The sequence below is a fragment of the Dermacentor albipictus genome, unplaced genomic scaffold (assembly GCF_038994185.2).
Source record: "Dermacentor albipictus isolate Rhodes 1998 colony unplaced genomic scaffold, USDA_Dalb.pri_finalv2 scaffold_22, whole genome shotgun sequence".
In the NCBI taxonomy this organism is placed as follows: Eukaryota; Metazoa; Arthropoda; class Arachnida; order Ixodida; family Ixodidae; genus Dermacentor; species Dermacentor albipictus.
Window position 1 is genome coordinate 5,087,881 of NW_027225576.1, and position 21,913 is coordinate 5,109,793.

The 21,913-nt window shown below is 49.0% G+C and overlaps 1 protein-coding gene across 1 annotated transcript in view; it reads right to left on the bottom strand.

Moving 5' to 3' along the window:
* Nucleotides 1–1,261: 1,261 nt before the first annotated feature.
* The window catches only part of Sply (Sphingosine-1-phosphate lyase), a 107,397-nt gene continuing 86,745 nt past the window's right edge, over nucleotides 1,262–21,913 (bottom strand). The window contains exons 12-13 of the mRNA XM_070529496.1: nucleotides 3,835–4,102; nucleotides 1,262–2,429 (exon numbers count right to left, since the gene is read on the bottom strand). Coding sequence (XP_070385597.1) covers nucleotides 2,319–2,429; nucleotides 3,835–4,102 — 379 coding nt within the window. The 3' untranslated portion in view covers nucleotides 1,262–2,318. The remainder of the gene's footprint in view (nucleotides 2,430–3,834; nucleotides 4,103–21,913) is intronic.

Below are 21,913 nucleotides of genomic sequence, written 5' to 3' on the forward strand. Positions count from 1 at the left end.
AGGCATCCTTCCACCCCGAATAATTTTGGCTTTAGCGCTGCTGCGGTCTCGGCGATCCTTTGCGGTCGCGTTGTTATTTGGCTTAGCGCCGGCAGAAATGGCACCAACTCGCTCGACGGGCGCCGATTTGGCTCTGGAGCGCCTGGCAGCAACTGTTTGCCATCCGGGATCCTTGGAAAATTCCTCGGGAGTCAGAAGGTCCCATTCCACTTCACATTCTATCACTGCAGACACTGACGAAAAAAGCTGGCGCCGCAGCAGCACTTCGCCGCGCTAACACAAGCGCAGCTAGGGTTAGCGTCGCAGCGGCGTGGTCTGGACGGAAAAGGCCGATAAAATTGCAACAAGGCCACCCACCTTCAAAGAGTCGGGTGTCTACGGGATCGCCACAACTTAAAGAGTCCGTTGGCACTAAAATAGTCGATCTGGGCTCAAGTTAAATCACCGAAATCATTTTCAGAAGCGGGAGCCAGTCTTCGCCGCTTACTGGCACGTTCGTCGTTACTGGCACGTTCATCTCAAAGGCTATGCTTTTTGGTACTGTGAGCGCCAATAAACGTTACGGCCACTATGCTTTAAATATTACCTGGTGTCACTTCTCGGCAGAACACCTCGTTGAGAAAGAGCATATAGCCTCCAAGATGTAACATGAAAAAAAAAAGAAGAAAATAAACACGCAGCGCCACGTCCACGTTTTTATCTTGAAGATCTTGAGAGATGGAGAGAACCGACCTGCAACAGAGGCAATGGCCATGCCTCGCCAAACGCAAATGCGTCTCTCTCTCTCTTTCCACTCAGACCAAAACGAAGGGCCGCAGACGGAAGCAGCCAAGTTGCGTGGCCGGTGCGGCGACGCTGGCGCGCTTCCGCGCACTAGCGCTCTCCCCGCCCACGATGGCGCCGAGTTCGCATTATCGGTGGCGGTGCGGATTTCAGTGTGAATTTGCGGGACGCGTTACGTATTGTTTTCGATACACTGTTGGACTACTTCACATTATCCCAAGTTTCGAATTAACGAGCTGTTACTGTAACTGTTATAAGTAGGTTCAATTACGTTTTTTGTATAATTAATGTTTTGATGTCTGCACCGTTTTCGTTCGTTTTCGTGCAACCCGGCTTAAGCAATTATCCATTAAAACAACGTAATTTTATTGACACTTGAATATTGTTATACAAGGTGAACAGGGGATATGTATTTATGGAACAGGATATATGTATTTTTATTTTGACCTTGACCAGTGACACGCTTTTTTAACAATGCTTTTACCAGACGGTATTCCGTCGAACTCTTGATTACATTCTTATAAGTGCGTTCGATTGTACTCCTAAAATATGATATCTTCACTGACACCAGTTTAGCAGCTATGAGTGGTTCAGAGCCAAAGATAAATTAGTATACAAGGGCAATGCAAAAGCGATGTCAAAAACAAATTACTGGATATTTCAACTAAACAATCACAAGTGATGGAAAACATTATAAAAAGAAAAAAAGAAAGCATCCTTTGTCCTGCACTAAAGCAAGAATCCAAAGCACTCCAACTTGCCATTGCACAATACAAGCACCTTTTGCTATCCTTTTGCAGCTCGTAAAATGTTTCTGGAAAAGACTGCATCTCTCAGCCTCACAAGGTAGACGAATGCCAATAGTAGGTGCACATCAATGACGGCATAAACAAGGCAGAGTTCTCAATATTTGTCATGCATATCTGTTTTATGAATGCAGCAAGCCAGAATAATTAACACGAGAATGCCGTGACCTCGTAGCCTTCTTATACATGGACAGAGTTAAAAACCAGCGTCCTTTCTACAGTTACAACTAAAATACAAAACAGCGTACTCTTTCGTGAGCCCATGAATGATCATGCACACAAAGACAGCCACTGTTGCACGGGGGAGATGTGCGTCGAAAGGCAGCACCATTCTCCAGAAAAATAATGAGTTCAATTATCTGTCAAGTTTGTCTATAAGAATACTCAAGGAGTGAAGTACAATTTGTAGGTCACAGTACAGCAATATATGCAAAAGGCTTGTCAACTAGTGAGCACAAAAAGCAAGTATATTTTTTTTCATGTGCTGAACAAAATACATAAAACTTACGTAAAAACAAGAGACAGTTTCGGAGAGGCCAAACAAAACTCTTTTGTGGCCTCAAGCGTCACAATCCGAGATGTAATAAAACAATTGGATTTCAAAGGCGCATCTCCCCTTAACCCTATTGCGATTGTAAGACCTACTTACTAAATACTGTTCCATTCATATCAGTTCAGATGCAGCTAATGGCAACAAGTGAGGTAGGCAAGAACTAACATGATGCAAGGTTAACTTGGTGGGAGGTAACGCGTGCTATAGCAGGCGTCAATGTAAGCATGCGCCAGCTCTTCGATCACAGAACGATCAGGAATGCTTTGAGCCATGCCGTAGATTGCAGCCTGCAAAGAGACAAAAAGCAAATCATCAGGTCAAGAACGAGCATGTAAAATTAAAATGTCTGTTATAAATATGAATCTGCTCCTAATTTTCCTTCAGCATAAAGTGGGATTTTTTTTCTCTAATATTTACGCTACGGTGGAGGAATATTAGAGGTGTATATGAACCGGCCTCTAAGCGAGAGAGACTATACTCGTTGATATCGCGCGCTTTTTAGGACAGATGGCACGGGAGAGTGGCGGCCATCCAAGGAGGTCCCGCTTGCTTGGTGCACAATACGTGCCTTAGGAAGGTTTGCCGAAGTACACTAAGTAATAAAACACGTTTCAAGGCTTCATTTTGCGCATTTCCGCTCTTATTGAGCGCAGGTTATGGACTGTTCATGCTGAGAAAAACATCAAAGAATATGTGCGAGCATATAAGTGGGGATCAAAAGAACATATATGCATCTAGGCTCCTGCTTCACTCGGTGGTTTGTAATAAATTACCCCTGGTGAATGACGACGACAGCGAGATGAAGCTAAGAACACAAATTCAAAGAAGCCAGACGTTTACATTCGATGTGTAATTCAGACTCCACGGGGAACGTAAATAAGTCGGAACTATCAAATGTCTGAAAAAACGAACATATCCAAAAAAAGATCATTTTATTTATATTTTAAGGCCCCTGTGCAAAGGATAAGTGGTTGCTTCATTGCTGCACGCACTTCCGCTTACGTGCGACCAAGTACCAGTCTTGCGCTGTCACTGTACGCCGATGCCAGGGCTGCAAAGGCGCGAGCTCGCACGTGAAGGCTCCAGAGTACACGGCACATCATCGTCATCATGTTGTTTGATGGTGGGAGAACTTGCTCAATTACTTCGTCATTATTTTGTTCGGCACACAACAAAACCGCGCTGTTGACACTTGCAAAATTTTCAACTGTAACGGCGGCAGAAATAGGTCCGCCTTTGAGCACGTTGTGGTTTGAGCCTGCGCGAGCATGCCGCTTCACTAAAAGGAAACCCGTGCAGTCATCTGGCTGCCCACTGTAACACGTGTGGTTGCACCCCGATTTTTAAGAAGTGCGAATGAATTGGCAGATATACGGAAAAGCGTACGCGGAAAATCTTTGAAGCATTTTGCATATTCAAAAGTGGCGACGCATGCTTCAGTTCTACGTCCCTCACACTCTCAACAAAAGAACTGGATTATCTTCTCGGCTGACGCTTATCCTTTTTTTTATGTTCTTTGTCACATTCAATGATGTCTTTATATGCTGATTCTGCAAATAAAGCGTTTGGTTGCTAGTCAGCGCTCTGTCCTGTGCTCTTTACTCGCTCGTCCTGTGTTGCATTGTTCCTGTTTTTATTCCAAAGATGAACCAACCAGTCCCATTGAACACACTGCCAGACTCATTGTCTCACCTTTCCAGTGCTTGGCAAGCGAGGGGCATGCATGATATCGGCTGTGCATTCGCGGACGTCAGCAACGAACCGGTCGGCCACCTTCTCTGCCACGTGCAGCAGCGTGACACACAGGTGGAAGCCTGCTGGGTACTGCAGTGGGTTCAAGTTCCAACCACGCTGTGTCAGCTTGTCCATCAACTGGAAAATGTCAAACTCCTCCGAGCCAACGGCCACCACGCTTACATCGGGTGAGCCGAGCACCTGGATGCCGGGCACTGCACGCAGCCTGTACAAAGGCAAACCAATCAATCAATCAATCAATATTGTTACGCGAAGGACGAGTCAGCAAGACGAGCAACTATTCACAGGTTATATTTACAACAGCGGTTGCAGCTTTGGTTTGGTTTGGCTTGGTGCCTGTAGTTATAGCACAACCCACTACGAGGGATTGGCCATGAATCGGGCGGCAGTGGGTCGAAAAATAATAAATACCTAAATAGGATTTTTTTAACTGAAAATGCGATATGAAATGAATTCTAATCATTAATAATAATTTTCATGCTATAGTTCCTTAAAATTAGAAGTTCATATTTTTGGTGTCTTGTGGAAAATAAAACAGTAAAATTAGCATGGAAGTCTCCTTGTTTGCATTACAAAATTATATATGGCATCACATACGTTCCTATTAGAGTGTCCTAGTGCCGACGCCCCCAGAGACAGAATGATAGGTAGCGTAATGGCTAATCCAAGTTGGCGGAAGGGACCTTCTAGAAGTCGTTTTCTATGCACATTGAACCTACAACACTCTATAAAGAAATGATCCAGTTTCGGGTTCATTGCAGTAAAACATGTAGGAGAAGGTGCCAAACCAGACCTATGGGAATAGAAATTCAGCGTTCGGGAGTCTTCGGTTTAGCTCCCCGAGGTCTCAGTCCCTCAGGACTCAAATAAAGTTCTTGTCATGTCATGGTATTCGCCAACGCATACGCGTAAAAAAAACTCCAAATTTTCTTGTTGCACATTATCCGCTGAGCCAAGGAAATCTCAGGTGCTGAAAATCGGCGTTATCTAATACACATGATTTGGCATGTTTTTCTTGAAAATAAATTTTTTTAAATCTTGCAGAAGTGACGTAAGCCGAAGGTTTTAGGATCCTCAGCACCGGGCCTTTAAGAGATGCCGCTGCTGCTGCGTCTGCTGACTCGTTTAAAGTGAGCCCCACGTGACCTGGCACCAATACCAGGTGGATGAGGCGTAAATGTTGGGGAATGAATGTATGAAATTCTCGGAGAATGATACTTGAATTGGGCACAGATAAAGCGGAGGAAGCAAACAAGGAGTCGGTTAAGATTACGGCTGAAGATATAGATGTGGGAAGTTTCCGTAGAGCTAGGATGATCGCCAATAACGCTGCTTGAAACATTGGCGTAAAGTCGGGTAGTCGAAGGGAGAAAGACCAATTTAATGATGTCGAAAATATGCCCACTCCGGCTTTCTCTTCCCTGACAGAAGCATCAGTGCCTACTACTGCATTTATTTGGAGGTTGTCAAGGTGGTCATCTAATAAATCTTTTAGGTATCGAATAGGTAAGAGCTTAGCGTTATTGGGAAATATATCGCCAAATTCAACACTTACTGTCGAAGTAGGTAAATTTTGAAAAGCCACATCACGGATTATTATTTGTAATTGCTCTAATAGCTTCTGCACAAAAACTACCTGGGGACAATGCAGTTCGTTCGGACCATTGATTCTCAAAGAATGCGGTTGGTTCTCGAATAAAAATATCGTAGGAGCGTCTCTAGGGAGAAGCATAGATGTTTAGAAATGTTTGCACTGTTAGTATACGAAATAGAGTTTGAAGAGAAGGCAGGCGAGTTTCATGATAAAAAATATTATTGGCTACAAATTTTGGACGGCCGAGACACAGACGTAGTGATACGCGTTCTAAAAGAACCAGAGGACGTAACTTATACGTAGGACCTCCTGAAAATAACAAGCATCCAAACTCTAGAATGGGGCGGACATACATACAATAAATCATCAGCAAGGTCTCCCTGCGCATTCCAAAACGACTGCTGCAGACTCTTCGTCATAAACCAACAGCGCGTGCTCCTTTAGGTGCGATGTATTCTATGTGTGTCTGCCAATTAAGCTTTTCGGTCGAAATCGTTCCCAGATATTTAAAAAAAAAAATGTACCTGCGGAATAACCTCCTGGTCATACGACAGTGTTATTCGGATAGGAAAAGTTAAGGGAAAGACAATGATCGCACTTTTGTTGACATTTAGCAACATTTGTATTCCTTTTAGACAAATTTCAATCTGATTCAAATACGACTGCAAAGCTTTATATAGGCTATGTATATCATTCGATACCGTGAAGAATGCGATATCATCAGCGTATACGTATACCTGTACGTCATGATGTATCGGGAGGTGATTTAGTAAAATATTGAATAATGCTAGGAAAAGCACTGCACCTTGACGAGCGCCCCTTGTCTGTGTTTAGAAGAAACACCGTTTTGATAGCAATAAAATGTTCGTCCGCTTGGAAAATTTTGAATCCATGCAATTATATACTGTGGAAGACTCACACTATTGAGTCTGTTGATTAAAGTATTGTGGTCGACACTGTCATACGCCTTCGCAATGTCTAATGTCACTAAGGCCGCGTACTGGTTGTTGCGGCGAGCGAGTTGAATTCTACTCTCCAAGTCAACATGAGCACACCAAATTGAGCAGCCGGGCCTGAATTCTATTTGAGAATCACTTAATATTTGGTTCTCGCCTATCCACCTATCGATATGACCATACAGAACTCTCTCGATTAACATTACAAGATTTGAGGTCAGAGAAATAGGTCTATGTTGTCTATTGTATATCTATCACCTGGCTTTTTGAGTAGTGGAATTATTTTGGCAACCTTCCAATCTGGATGAATCCATGTATTTTTAATCGAGTAATTTATAAAATTAAGCAAATCTTGAGGAGACAATTCAAATAATAATTTTATCATTGCTGTAGTTATGCCATCTGTACCTGGAGCTCAAGCTGGCAGCATCTTTACCTCTCTCATTAATTCTTCTAATGTGACTGTTATGTACTCATTAGCTGGTTCAGGTGCCGGTATATGATAAGGGCGAAGTGATGTGAATCGACGTTCTAAGCCTTTTGCAATATCCTCCAGTGACTGCACTAATTCAGTGGAAGTTAAGCTAACGGTCTCAACATTTATTGGGGCTGAAACAATCTTTTTAGAGCGAAGAAACCGAAATAGGGCTTTTTTATTACTAGACTGCGATAGGTAACTGTAATGTTTCGTGTTATAATTTTCTTTCGCTTTGTCAACTGTTTGCCTGAATGTAGCTGCAACAAACTCATAGTAATTCCAATTACGTGGACATTTACACAGTAACTTTCTCCAGGCCGCCTTTCTTCTTCTATATTCGAGTGCACAGTCCGGATTCCACCATGGTGAATAAGTACCACCTTTAGTTGACTGCATACTGAACTTGCATTTTTATAACTGTCACTTAGCACTTGACACAGATTAACTGCCTTAACTTCATCATTTAGGCCAACCTGTTTTTCTAAAGCTGATCGAAGTGAAACTTGAAACTTACTATATTTAACATAGGTGCGGACATGCTTTTAAACCAAATTAATTAGGCGCGTTATTTCAAAAGTTATTGGAAGATGGTCGCTATTTGTGGCCGAGGTAATAGCAGACCAGGAGGAAATTACACAGCCCGAACTGTTAGGTCTAACACCGAACGCGATTTGCCGGATACATAAGTTGGGGTTCTCGAATTTACACAATTCAGGTTATTTGACGAAACCCAATCTAACAATCGTTTACCACAAGAGTTGGACCGATAACCCCATGATACGTGGTGAGAATTAAAATCACCAGCTATGATTATATCCTTTCTGCATGCTGCAACCACGGTATCAAGAAAGCCTGTATTGCGGACTCCTGTAGGAAAATAAACATTGATTATCCAAAATGGGGCGCATCCAGGAAGCGTTACATCTAATGCTACAATCTCACTTTCAGTGGAGAATGACTGGTGACTAATTTAACTCTATGACAAATTTTTGTTTAGGGACGATTTAGACGAACACTGCGATAATTCTTTAAATGATAACTCTTTTATGTGGATAAACAAGTTTCTTGCAGAACAATCAAATCAGGAGAAAGGTCTTCACAGAGATATAAGAGATCAGCGGCTGCAGCAAAAATGGAACGACAGTTCCACTGCAGCACTTTCAAGCTTCCTATGTTGACGATATTCCGGCAGTATTAACTGCCGTCTGTAGAGTGTTATCGTTTAGGAAATCATCCTTTGATAAGCTCTTATTTTCACTCTTTTTAGCTTTTAGTTTGTGGAGGGTAGTAGCTCTCGGGGAGTATGGAGAAGCACGAAGTTCTAGCATCCAAATCCATGTTCTCCGTGGTATCAAAACCGGATTCGTGACTGTGAAAGCCCTCATGTTCTACATGAGTTGCGGGAGCTTCAGAGGCATCAGTACTGCGAGGCGAGGCCTCTGCCGATACGTGTTTCTCTATGTTCTCATCAGAGACTGTGATTTCAGAAGCAACACTTGGACGCGCAGTAACATGCAAAAGTTGCGACAACTGAAGGTGATAACTTGTCCAACGGTCTATGAAAGGTTCGTAAATAAACTGTCAAGGGCTTTTGCCATAGCTTTCTCTACGGCAGCAGCTACATCACCAAGAGATGCATCCATTGTTTTAGAGTGACGAGCAGCAGCTTCAGCATAGCCATATGATTTCTTTAATGAGAGTGCACGAGCTTCACGACGCGAACACCGTTTCCGTTCTATAATTTGTAGCATTTCGAGCTCTTGGTCTCTCGCAGGGCATTGCGCACAGTCCCTAGGGTGGGAACCTTCACACAAACAGCATGGTTCGCTCTGAGAGGAACACGTTTTTCCATCGTAGCCTTCTCCGCAAATGCGGCACCGAAGCTCTGATCGACATCCCTTAATACTGTGGCCATATCGCCAACACTGAACGCATTGCACTGGGCGGGGAGAAACTGCTTCCACCCTGTATATTAATGGCCACGCCTTGATCTCTGACGGCCTATTTGTGCCTGAAAAGGTGACAATAACCGACTCTGTGGGGGCTCTTTGATTCTCACAAACGCGTGAACATCGGTAGAGGGAGACGGCACCTGCCGGGGAGAACATCTGCAGGACATTGGAAACACAAAGACTCGCGTCGACTCCACGAACTAGCCCCTTAACGCAAGCTAGATGAGCAGGAATAAAAGGCCTCACCGGGTGATTCGCGAACATTTCGCACTTCAGAAGGTCGGAGACACAGGTCTTGTCTGGCGAACAGCATAGAATGCCCCCCTCGGCCAAATTGTCGAACATCGCCGTTATGCTTCGGAAATGCGGGGTTACTTTCCGCAGCTTTTCTTCAATCACCTTGGGATTCTTCACGCGGATGAATCCCCCATTGGTCGGCACTAGGGCCACTGGAACGCTGTGAATGCCACTGCGCAAGAAAGCCTCTATAGGCATGTCATTAGTGGGAAGCAAAGCCATCCAGAGGAAAGATCTCTGGCCGGGAGAAGAAAGAGACATTAGGAACTCACGATCAGATTGACGACACAATAAGAGGAAAGTACAAAACAAAAGAAAATTAAACCGCCCGATACTTGACCGATTCCCCGCGGAGAACAATAACGTTTGTACCCGAACTCCACGCGAGCCCCGTGGAACGTTTCTCCTCTTCCCATGGGACACGGGACGCACACAAAATGTATGCTCAAGTGTTCCTGGCACCTCACAGCCTTCAAAATTTGGGCTAGTATCACTGGCACCTATCATATGTCTATAACGGTTGGTGAATGCGACACCAAGGCGAATCCGGTGCACCGTGCTCGTGTGGCTTCTTTTGAGCTTGTGAGGCATACGAAATTGCATTTCTTGCTCCCATTTGTGTATTCGCTTGTGTCGTCGATCTGGTTGGGTCCAGTGTTCTAACGTAGAGTTGCGGTTTACGCGACGTTTGTCTGTTCATGAGAACGGAAAGTGCACGTCTCGGTGACGCCGGTCGTACAAACGCCTTTGACTCTCTTGGGACTTCAGAAGGCGGTCACGGAGAATTGCCTTTGCGTGGGCACAGCGGGCGATGGCGTCATGTGCATATTCACTGGTCAGTGCCACGTGAACAGGGAGGGTTATGTCGAGGGGCAGTGTTGGTTCTCGGCCGAACAGAAGGAAAAACAGGGAATAACCGCGGCTGTGCCCTGGCGCGAGGAATTATAAGCAAATGTTAAGGGACAAACGGTAGAGCGAGGACCCAGTCAGTGTGGTCTGACGACACATATTTCGCGAGCATGTCTGTGAGAGTGCGATTGAGATGCTCCGTGAGGCATTTCTTTGCGGATGGTATGACGTGGGTAGCTTGTGCCTCGTGGCACATGACTGCAAGATGTCCGCGATAACTTTTGATAGGAATGTCCGGCCACGGTCTGTGAGAAGTCGCGGAGCTCCATGCAATAAAATGACATCGCGTAGAAGAAAATCGGCGACATCTGTGGCGCAGCTTGTAGGAAGCGCTTGGGTGATGGCGTAGCGCATGTCGCAATTCGTGGCTACTGCGATCCACCTGTTCCCAGAGGTAGAAAGAGGAAATGGGCTAAGTAAGTCCAAACCAACCCGAAAGAATGGTTCCGCGGGAATGTCGAGTGGTTGAAGGTACCCAGCAGGAAGCGTCAATGGTTTCTTGCGTCGCTGGTATTTCTCATACGCAGCTACGTATCTTCGAACGGAGCGAACAAGCCCTGGCCAAAAGAAGCGTCGGCGGATCCGGTCGTAGGTACGTGACACACCCAAGTGACCGGCCGTGGGGAGGTCGTGAAGTTTGCGGAGAACAGCCGAGCGAAGGTGTTTAGGGATCACAAGGAGTAATGCAGGGCCGTCGGGGTGTACGTTGTGGCGGTACAGCACACCATCTTGAAGTGTGATTAGGCGAAGGGAACTGTCGGCGAGTGACGATTCCAGGCAGTCAATGATGATACGCAAGGACGGGTCACGGCGCTGCTCGTCGGCGACATGGAGGAGTCGAAAAACAGAGAGAACACCGGCGTCGGTTTCAGTACCAGACGTAGAGGTCGCGTCTTCGACTGGGTAGCGAGAGAGGCAATCCGCGTCCTGGTGTTGGCGTCCCGACTTTTAAGTCACTGTGTAAGGATATTCTTGTAGTCGGAGGGCCCAACGACCGAGCCGGCCAGTAGGATCCTTGAGCGACGAAAGCCAACAGAGCGCATGATGGTGTGTGATTACTGAGAAGCGATTGCCATATAAATACGGACGGAACATTGAAACACCCCAGACGACAACAAGACATTCGCGCTCGGTAATCGAATAGTTGCGCTCTGCAGTAGTCAGGAGCCGGCTAGGGTAGGCAATAACGCGGTCGTGTCCGTGTTAGCGTTGCGATAAGAGGGCGCCGATCCCATACCTACTGGCATCGGTTCGGATCTCTGTAGGTGCGGTCGGGTCAAAGTGTGCCAAGGCCGGTGGATTGGTGAGAATCGTGATAAGGCGTGAAAATGCGGCAGCCTGAGGGTAACTCCACGTAAAAGGCACGTCTTTCTTCAGAATTTCAGTGAGTGGTCGAGCGATAGTTGCGAAATCTTTCACGAACCGTCGGAAATAAGAACAGAGCCCTAAAAAACTCCGGACGGCTTTGACAGACTGAGGTACAGGAAAAGCTGTTACTGCTAGAACCTTCTCCGGGTCGGGTTGTACTCCGGAAGCATCAACGAGATGGCCTAGCACTGTAATCTGTCGGCGCCCGAAGTGGCACTTCGATGAGTTTACTTGGAGCCCAGTCTTGCGAAAGACGTCAAGGATAGCTGCGACGCACTCAAGGTGCGTTTCAAATGTAGGAGAGAGCACAATGACGTCGTCGAGGTCACAAAAGCAAGTTGATCATTTGAAACCTTGAAGCAGAGAGTCCATCCGCTTGAACGTGGCGGGGGCATTGCATTAACCGAACGGCATAACCTTGAATTGGTAGAGGCCATCTGGAGTGACGAAAGCGGTTTTTTTTTTTTTGGTCTTGCTCATTGACGGAAATCTGCGAATAACCAGATCGAAGGTCGATGGACGAAAAGAATTTGGCACTGTGAAGACAATCAAGAGCGTCATCGATTCGTGGTAAACCGTAAACGTCCTTTTTAGTAATTCGGTTTAGGTGGCGGTAATCAACGCAGAAACGCCACGTGCCATTTTTGTTTTTGACGAGCACGACCGGCGACGCCCAAGGATTCGACGAAGGCTCAACAATGCATCTGGCGAGCTTCTTGTTGACTTTCTGCTGAATAACTTGCCGCTCTATCGTGGACACGCGATACGGTCGGCGGTGAATGGGAACTGCATTACCAGTGTTTATCCGATGCTTAACAAGGGACGTCTGACCAAGTGGTCGATTGTCAGTGTCAAATATGTCGCGGTAGGAAAGCAAAAGGCAATATAGGGCGGCTGCTTGGTTAGGTGCAAGGTCCGGTGCGACCATGGGACGTAATGGGCCATCGAGGTTCAAGGCATCCTGCGGGTAATCAGGAGGATCTGAGTAATCGGGAGTAATCAGGAGAATCAGGAGCAGTGACGTGGTCGTCTGTCACTGACCGGAGCGTGGCCACCGCTATGCCTCCAGGAAATAACACTTGCTTCGGCAAGCCAAAACAGATAACGGGGAGACACATCCGATTAGCGGCAAGGGTTACGACGGAGTGTGGCAAAGAGATGTCGCGCGCCAGGAGGACATCACGAATAGGTGCAATGACATATGACTCAGTCACACCGGCGACTTGAGGAGGTCACGCGACCATTTGCGACTCGCGATCAAAAAGCGACCGAAGGCAACTGATGTTCACACCGGCAAGCCCGGCTGAGCGCGACCCGCAAGTCGCAGTCCCGGAAATTATCGTTTTTACTGAGAACTCTCGGAATCTACGTGGAATTTGAACGCGACGCGGGAGGAGGCCGGATGTTGACACATGAAAGATCACTTCTGGTGCGCCGCTGATTGGTTTATCAGTTTTGCGACCACGGTCGCGCGACTGAAAAATTGCACAGAGAGCGGCTGGCCCAAAATGGTCGCTTTTCGAGAAAAGCGACCGCTTGCGACCATTTGCAAAGCGACCAACTTGGTCGCGCGACCACTGTCCGTCGCCGGTGTGAATGAGCCCATAGTCTCCATCAGGCACGGTTGTCGTTGAGGCCAATTCGGCGCAGGTTAGGGCCTTTGGAGGTAAGCGAACAAACGCTGTAGTGCAGAGGGTGTTCGGTTGTTCGGGGCGAACGTCTGAAAGAAGAGGAAGCTCGAGGCACGGCGTACCGCTGCACAAGCCCCGTTTACATGAATGCGACAGTGGCGCATCGCATTTCCAAGCGCATTTGGGAAAGGCGATGCGACGCTGTTTACATGTAGCGCCTTGACTCTCGCGAGAACGTAGCGCCACATGGTGTCGTAGAAGGGAAGTGCAACCGACTTGCGGTGTAAGTGGTTTCCGGTAGTAGGCCGAATGCACGTTGGTGGTTGAGTGCCGAGAAATAGACAGTTTTAGTTAAGCGTACGCAATTTATAGCGTACGCTATTAGTGTAGCGGGCGCAAAGCCGCGCACGTGTTTTGCAGCTTTAGTTGGCCAGCGAGATTTTCGGATCTCAGAGGCCATATGCCGTTGTTGCGGCTATTTTCCAACTCTAGCGATAGGTAGCGCTGACATCTCGAATGTTGCTTTCGTTAGGCTTCGACTCGTTCGAAATGAGAAGCGATCTCGAAAACACCACAAGGGTATCCATAATACTCTGTCGTCGAAGCGGCCTGAGACTAAGCGAAAGCCGTTTACACAATCATTTGCTGCGAACGAAGTGCATTTTACAAAAGCAACGCCAAATTCAATTCGAAGCGGGCAGCCGGGATCGCCGCCATGTTGATGACCAATTCCTTCCCAGCATTCCTAATGTGACGATCCTGCGTTTACATGCTCCGCAAGAGTCGACTCGCGCCCGTAAATCTACCCTCGCCTGGCGCATTAATGCGAGCGCTTTCCTAGCGCATTACTGCTGTTTACATGAATGTGATGCGCTAGAAATGCGATGCGATGCGACACTGTCGCATTCATGTAAACGCGGCTACAGTCGATGAGGGCTGAATGCGTCGTCAGAAAGTCGAGCCCGAAGATTAGGTCGTGAGGACAACTGGTCAGCACGGTGAACAGGACTGCAACTTGGTAGCCAGCAATTCCTATGCGAGTAGTGCACATATCCATGACGGCAACAGTGGCGCCATTGGCGACGCGTACGGCTCGCGTGATGGCAGGCGTAAGAGCTTTTTTTGAGGCGACGGCATAGGTTAGCGCTCATTATGGACACTTGGGCTCCAGTACCAATTAATGCCGTCAACGGAACACCATCTACGTCTACTTCAATAGGGCTCGTGTTGGTGAGGAGCGTCAAAGGAGGATTTGGACAGGACGAACGTGATGCAGTGCTACCTCCAAGAGCTGCATGGCCTACTTTTCCGTCAGTCGGTTTGGCGAGGAAAAGCGGCGAGGCTGGAGTGACGGCGAGCGACGGTGATCGCACGGAGGAGCGGCTGTCAGGGGCATCCGGAGTATGGTACAGACGGCGAGGTGAATAACGGCGAGCGTCGGCGTATGGGCGAGGAGCAGGCAATGAGCTCCAGTACGGCGGCATCGAGGTGGTGCAGCAGTGGTGGGATACATGACCAACGCGGTGGCAGCGGAAGCAGATCGGTTTGTCATCTGGGGTTCGCCATTCAGCAGGATTGCATGGTCTGGGAGCGAAATACTGGTCATTACAGGTTGCGGACATGGGAATGGGTGCCGAATCAGGTTGGGAGACAGAGCAGGCGGTAGGGATGCCAAGGTTTGCAATTTTTTGCCGCACATCTGCTTAAATAACAGAAATACTGGGAGCCGCTTGGTCAAAGATACCGAAAGGGGGTATAGTGGATGAATGGGGGCGGGACTCGCCGCTTCAATCTCACGGCGAACGATAAGTGTGACGTTCTCTTGAAATGGTCGTCTGGCAGTAAAAGCGGAGCAAGAGGACGTGGCAGGGGTGTTTGGGAGCCGGGAAAAGTGTGGGACGATGCGGCGGATTTTGGCTACCTGGAAGCGGCGGCATTCTTTGATGATGGCGTCGACGGTAGAAACGTCGTTATAGACGAGCAAATTGAAGGCGTCGTCCACGATGCCTTTTAGGGTATGGCCCACCTTGTCAACTTCGGTCATTTGCTCGTCGACATTCCGGCAAAGCGCGAGCATTCCCTGTATGGAAGGGACATACAATTCGGTCGACGACTGGACACGGGTGGCAAGCTCTTTTCGCGCAGCCTGTTGGCGACCTGACGGGTTGCCAAATAGGTTGCGAAGCCGCTCTTTGAAAATGTCCCTGCTGGGGTGCTCAGGGGTGCGAAACCAGGCACGCGGTGTCCCGTCTAGATAAAAGATCACATTGGCAAGCATGATGGTACGGTCCCAATGGTGGCTTCGGCTAACACCCTCATACATACTGAACCAGTCGTCGACGTCAACGTCATTTTGGGCGGAGAATGTCCCAGGATCACGGAGACTAGGAACCGTTACGTACGTTCTGGTTAGCGCCGCAGGCGTAGGTGGAGACGGAGTGGTTCCATCGGAAGCCATGGCTGAGAGGACGATGGTGCGGCCGCTTCGGTGCTCCGTGGCGAGGACGGGGAACGTTCCACCTCCACCACAATGTTACGCGAAGGACGAGTCAGTAAGACGAGCAACTATTGACAGGTTATATTTGCAACAGCGGTTGCAGCGCTGACCGGTTAGATTCGAGCCCAGTTCGTTCTTCCTCTTTTCTCCAGTGATGGCACCCATGTGCCTCGTTGAAACAATCAAACTCCACACGCGTGTAGCAACATTCATAGCTGCCTCAATCAGGTATAATACAAAGGAGCCATGTAGCCAGTAAGCAGCTAGGTACGTGTACCAGCATGGAAAAAATAGTCCACGCTCGTTACAACGGACCCGCATACAACATACTTTCGGATATTATTGGGCCATATTTGAGCCTTAGTTTGTTCTACCGATTTTATTAATGCAACGAAGTTCACTTTTAAGAGGCCGCGCTACAACGGACTATCAGCTACAGCAGATGCAATTAGCAGCAATTTTTTTTTCAAAACCGCATGTATAAAAAAATACTTTTGCCGTGTCGACACGGGCTGACAAATGACTTGCGAGGGTCAGCCAACAATCGTGGCTCAATATCGTACGCGCGAGGGAGAAAGGCGGGGCGGAAACGCGCTGTCTTCTTTCACGCGCAAGTCAGGGGGGGGGGGGGGCGAGAGAGCGGAGGGTTCTACTCCAGCGGCTGCTGCTTTTGGCGCGGACGCAGCATCTTGAAAGCGATCAATAATGTGGACAATGTGAGCCCAGTGCTGGTAGCTTCCTATGCGCTGTGCTTTCGAGGTTTAGCTTGCGTTGTAGCGATAGACAGCACGAATGTCAATTCGCTCGCTGCTGCGCTTATCTTACTTAATAATACAAGCTGAATGAACTGATATCTCCCCCACCGAGATTTCCGAAGAAGCAGGATGGTGCGTCATTGGCCCGCGCGAGCGACTTTCTCCTGTGGGCAAGCGCGCTAACCCTATAGCATTGCATCAGCCTCCCAAGCCGGCGTTGGAGGCACGAACAAGGCGCAGCGAGGTCCACGCGCTCAAAAGCAGCAAGTTTTGAAGGCAGAGAAGATGCCCACCCTTCCACGTGATCACCACAAAGTTGTTATCAGGCCACGGGGTGGATTGAACGTTGCAACAGTCGGGGTCATCCGCCTCGCTTAGGCCCTATACAGGGCAGCAAGCGTATCTCCACAAGACGCCACGGAAGACATTGTCTGCTCAAATATGCAGCGAAACATAATCGTTGTGAGTACCCCTCACTCTCCTAATGCAGAACGGTACCGCCGACTCGATAGCTTTGAGGTCGATGGGCACCAGTTCGAGATTCGGGCATATGAAACTGCGCCCGACTATACAGTCAAGGGAGTCGTCCGAGGCATTCCTCTCGAAGACGCCAAGGACATTCACCTCAATATCGTCAACAAGAGGAATCCGAATGCCTTAGCGGCCAAGAGACTCAGCAAGACGACGTCGGTCATCATCGCCTTCGATGGTGGTCGGGTACCAACGTGGGTGTACTACGGGGGTGCAATGCTCAGGTGCACCTTGTACAGAAAGCAGATTGACGTGTGCGACCAGTGCGGACGCGTCGGCCATCGCATGGACGTCTGCCCGAACCCCCAAGACCGTGTGTGTAGAGGTTACGGAGCCTCGAACCCAGACCCCAATCACACATGCCCGCCAAGGTGTCAGCTTTGTGAGGGAGCGCATCCCAGTGAGGACAAGACCTGCAAGGCACGATTCAAGACCCCCCTATCTCGTTAAAAAACGACGCGGGGACCGACAGAAGGCAGCAGCGGAGGCTGCCTTCGAGCTACAGCAGCAGAACTACGATGAACATTTCCCACCTGCCCCCCCCCCCCCCCCCCCCCTCGCAGCCGGGCGGGGTCTCGCTCGGCAGCGGGGCCTCCATGCCGCCAGCAGAACAGGTCTCGGAGCCGGGCGCGCAGCAAAACTCCCGGACCGAGCCGTGGCCGATCGAGCTCGCGGCGTCCGAAGCAAGCCGGCCAGCAAGATCCGGACCTATCTGACAAGGTGAGCTGGGCGATGCGGTCAAGGGCTCGCTGAGACGCAAGGCTCAAGGAGCTACTGCCTCAGAACCCAGTAAAAAGAGGGACCCTAGGGATGTGGCATTAGAAGCAGTGCAGCGCGAAAACGCACAGTTACGCACGGTCGTGCTGCAGTTAACCCAAGAAATTCGCGAGATTAAACAGTCGATGGCGCAGCCATCTATAACTAAACCTGCTTTAGTCCCGACTCCGGTCACGAACGGTTATGACAGTGCAGCGCCGCCCGCACAGGAACACGCGGCGGCGAGTTGCAAGTCTCGATAAGCTCGAATCAGCAGTAAGCGATCGGCGCAAATCACATGTCACGATAAATTACTGGCGGGAAGAACACGAAGTGAGGAAGCTGCTTTCTGAAATTCAAACCGGGATGCGCAACATCGGCGTTGCGGTCAATAACCTCACTGCTCGAACAGACAGGGTTGAAACCTATAAAGACAAGATCGAGACTCACATAGGCCTTGGCCCAGGCATGGAAATTATGCCCAGGCATGGAAATGATGCCCACCATGGGCCCTACAGTCATTCACCCTAGCCCTAGCTCAGGTAACGCACAAGTACAGCACCACGATGGCCAGCCCCACTAACGAGCTCGTGGCGTGGCAGTGGAACTGGCGGGGCTTCACTAAGAAGCAACCACTGCTGCAACAATACGTCCGACACGCGCAATCCAAGCCCGACGTGATACTGATACGGAAAAAAGTAGGTACCGTAGCAAAGCTTCCAGGTTGCACTGCGCATATCTCACCAATTCCCGTTGATCGCGGACTCGCGCTTTTAATTCAGAAAGGGATAGTAGTGCAAGAACACAGCGTACGCGGCACACATGCGGAACACATGCTTGTAGAGCTCCTTCCCAATAGGACACGCAAGCACAGTGTATTTCTCCTCAACGTATATAGTAATCCGGCTCACTCGAGGGATCGTTTTCTCTCTCTGTTCCGAGGGGCACTTGCCTTGGCGGGCGCAGGCCCATTTCTGGTGGGGGAAGACTTTAACGCCCCGAACGAGATCTGGGGCTATGGCTACACTACCGCCAAAGGTAGACGCCTGTGGCAGGACCTGCATGATGCCGAATTAACTATTATTACCGATCCCACGGCGCCGACCCGCACGGGTACATCAACGACACGGGACACGACACCAGGCCTGACGGCGGTCCGAAAGATCCCTCAAGCAACGTGGTGTAATACCTTTGAAGATCTCGGTAGTGACCACATGATCATAGAAACACGAATTCCTCAGGCGGGTACACCACCTCCTCCTAAGCTATTCAAATGGACGGACTGGGGCAAGTTCCGAAAGCAGCGAGTCGAACAGAGAGGTGAGGAGAACATCGATGACATCGAGGCATGGATGGATACGCTCAATGACGACATGAACAAGGCGACACAGACGGTCGCACCCGAGGTCCAAGTTTACAAGATCGACAGCCGACTAGCCCATCTCTGGGAAGCCAAGACATCACTACACGCAAGATGGCAGAAGCAAAGGCACAACCGAAAGCTTCGTAAGAAGATCGCACACATCAATCGCCAGCTAGAACATTGCCGGACCTTAAGCCGCCACAGTGGTATGACATCTGCAACGCAGTCGATAGGCAGCTCCACAATGATAGCACATGGCGTCTCCTTCGCCACCTCTTGGGGGAAATTCAGAGCAAGTCTCCTTAGCGAGCAAAGCTGCAACGCCTTTTGCACAAGGGAATGGGCTACCACGAGTGATCACCAGCTCGTGACACGCCTGCTAGACAAGTACTTCCCTCAACGACTCGATGTTCAACATGGAGATTACACTGGAGAGACAACTGCGCCACTCGATGACGAATTTCACGAGTCAGAGATTAGCGCAGCTCTCCACGACCTTAATGGCAAATCAGCCCCTGGTCCCGACAAGGTTACGAACAAGATTCTACGAAACCTCGATGATGCCTCAATAACCGCTCTTACGGCATGCATCAACAAGTGCTGGCGAGCAGGTCGCATCCCAGAGGCGTGGAAACGTTCTAAGGCAATCCTGATACCGAAGCCAGGCAAGCCGTCCAGCCTCGATCACTTGCAGCCCATTTCCCTCACACCATGCGTTGGCAAGGTGATGGAGCACGCGTTCCTCTCCCGCATCAACCGCCACTTCCAGGACACTGGAGCCTACCCACCCCCTATGATGGGCTTCCGGTCACACCTCTCGAGTCAAGACGTCATGCTCCAGCTCTACCATCAGATCATCAATGACCCCACTAGCGGCAATCGGGCCATCCTCGGCCTAGATCTGGAAAAGGCATTTGACAATGTAGCATATGCAGCAATCCTGAGCCGAATAAGCAAGCTCAACTTAGGCTAGCGAAGCTACAACTACGTCAGAGACTTCCTGTCAGCACAGCCACCCTCGCGGTCGACAGCATGACATCCGACGAACATGCACTAGGAAGCACCGGCACTCCTCAAGGGTCTGTCATATCCACGCTCCTTTTCAACCTCGTGATGCTGGGTCTCCCAGCCTACCTCGACGAGATTGACGGCCTCCCTCACGTCTTGTATGCAGATGACATCACCCTGTGGGTCAACAAGGGCAACGACGGTCAGATAGAATGCACCTTAAAAGCAGCGGTCTCTGCAATCGAAACCTACCTCCAATACACAGGTCTCCGACTACCTCCACTCAAATCGGAGCTGCTCGTCTACCGTCCGCGCCACCGGCCCAAGCCTACAGGCGAATCGCGCCAATGTGACGAAATAATCTTTTATACGCAAGACGGCTCCTGCATTCCCCGAGTACCGAAGATACGCATCCTGGGCATACATATAACAGCCAACGGATAAAACATAGAAGCTATCCGCAAAATCGAAGGCAGGGTTACAGCGGCTACCCGCCTGACCAAACGCAAGTAGGACAGCGTCATGCGCCTCATACACTATTTCGCAATCAGTCACATTACTTATGTGGCTGCCTTCCACATCTGGAACGTCACCGAGAGGGAGAAAATCAACATTCTTATACGCAAGACTTACGAGATCGCCCTTGGCCTACCGGAGTTCACAAGCACTGCTCGTATGCTACAGCTGGGGGTATACGACACGCTTGAGGAAATCGTGGATGCGCAAAGAAGTTCTCAACTCGAACGCACGTCTCTGACAGCCGCGGGCCGGTACATCCTCCAGAATGAATGAATGAATGAATGTTTGGTTTTTATTGGCGCAAGGGCCAGGTATGGCCAAAGAGCGCCAAGCCAGTGTTGATGAATTCGCAATGTTGTTATGAGTTCAATGAGGTTGATGTGACGTGGCTGTAAAGGGGCCTTAAAAATAGTCGCTCTAAAGTGCGTAAAATCTATCTGTTATAAGATTATGTCGATGATAATGACATGTTCTAGGAGCAATAAAATACATCGTGAAAGAATGATGCATAATAAAGGATATCTGAGATGGTAAAATTACCTGGAGCACTGCTGCCTCGCCGGAGCCCTTGAAACACAAGGGCCTAGAGGCATGTGCTATACGAAAGAACTATCACAGCGGCATCCTCTGAAGAGAGGAGACGCTACGAACATGTGGGGCTAACAACATGCAACACAACATCTTTCAGATAACTTAGGATTGCGTTGGTGTCAAATAGCGGTTCTGGGCTGAGTAACATTACTGGATGAAGGGGGATGTGCTGCCGGTATGCTAAGGGAAAATGTTTCTTTCTCTCAGATTCGGCTTTCCGACACTCCAAGAGGACGTGGAGCACGGTCAGCCTCTCCCCGCATTTGCCACAGGTTGGAGGGGTGGTGGTGGTGGTGGTGGTAACAACTTTATTGAGACTCTGCTCAGTTATGATCTGGCAGGCCCGAGTCCTAGGGTGATTTCCGGTGAGTAACAAGTTATGGGTGCCAAATGTGTGTCCTATTCTAAGACGACAGAATAGGACATCTGTCCGGCGTGATATTATTGCAGAAGGCCAGAACCCTAATTCTGGCTTTATTACGTGCAGCTTATTATTTGTTTCCCTGTCCCACAAGCGTTGTCAGTAGTTTCGCAGTTTCCTGCGCAAGAAAGTCCTCAGATCTGTGACAGGGACTGCAGCAGTAGGATGAACAGAATACGATGCAATTGATGTGGCCATCTGGTCCGCCAGAACGTTACCTTCGATGCCCCTATGACACGGCACCCAGCACATGACGACATGTTGGTTACATATAAATGCTTCACATAGGACGGAATGTAGTTCATTGATTACTGGATTTTTTTGCTTACAAAATGACATCAAAGCCTTCACAGCGCTTAGGTAGTCTGCATATATAACAGATTTTTTTAG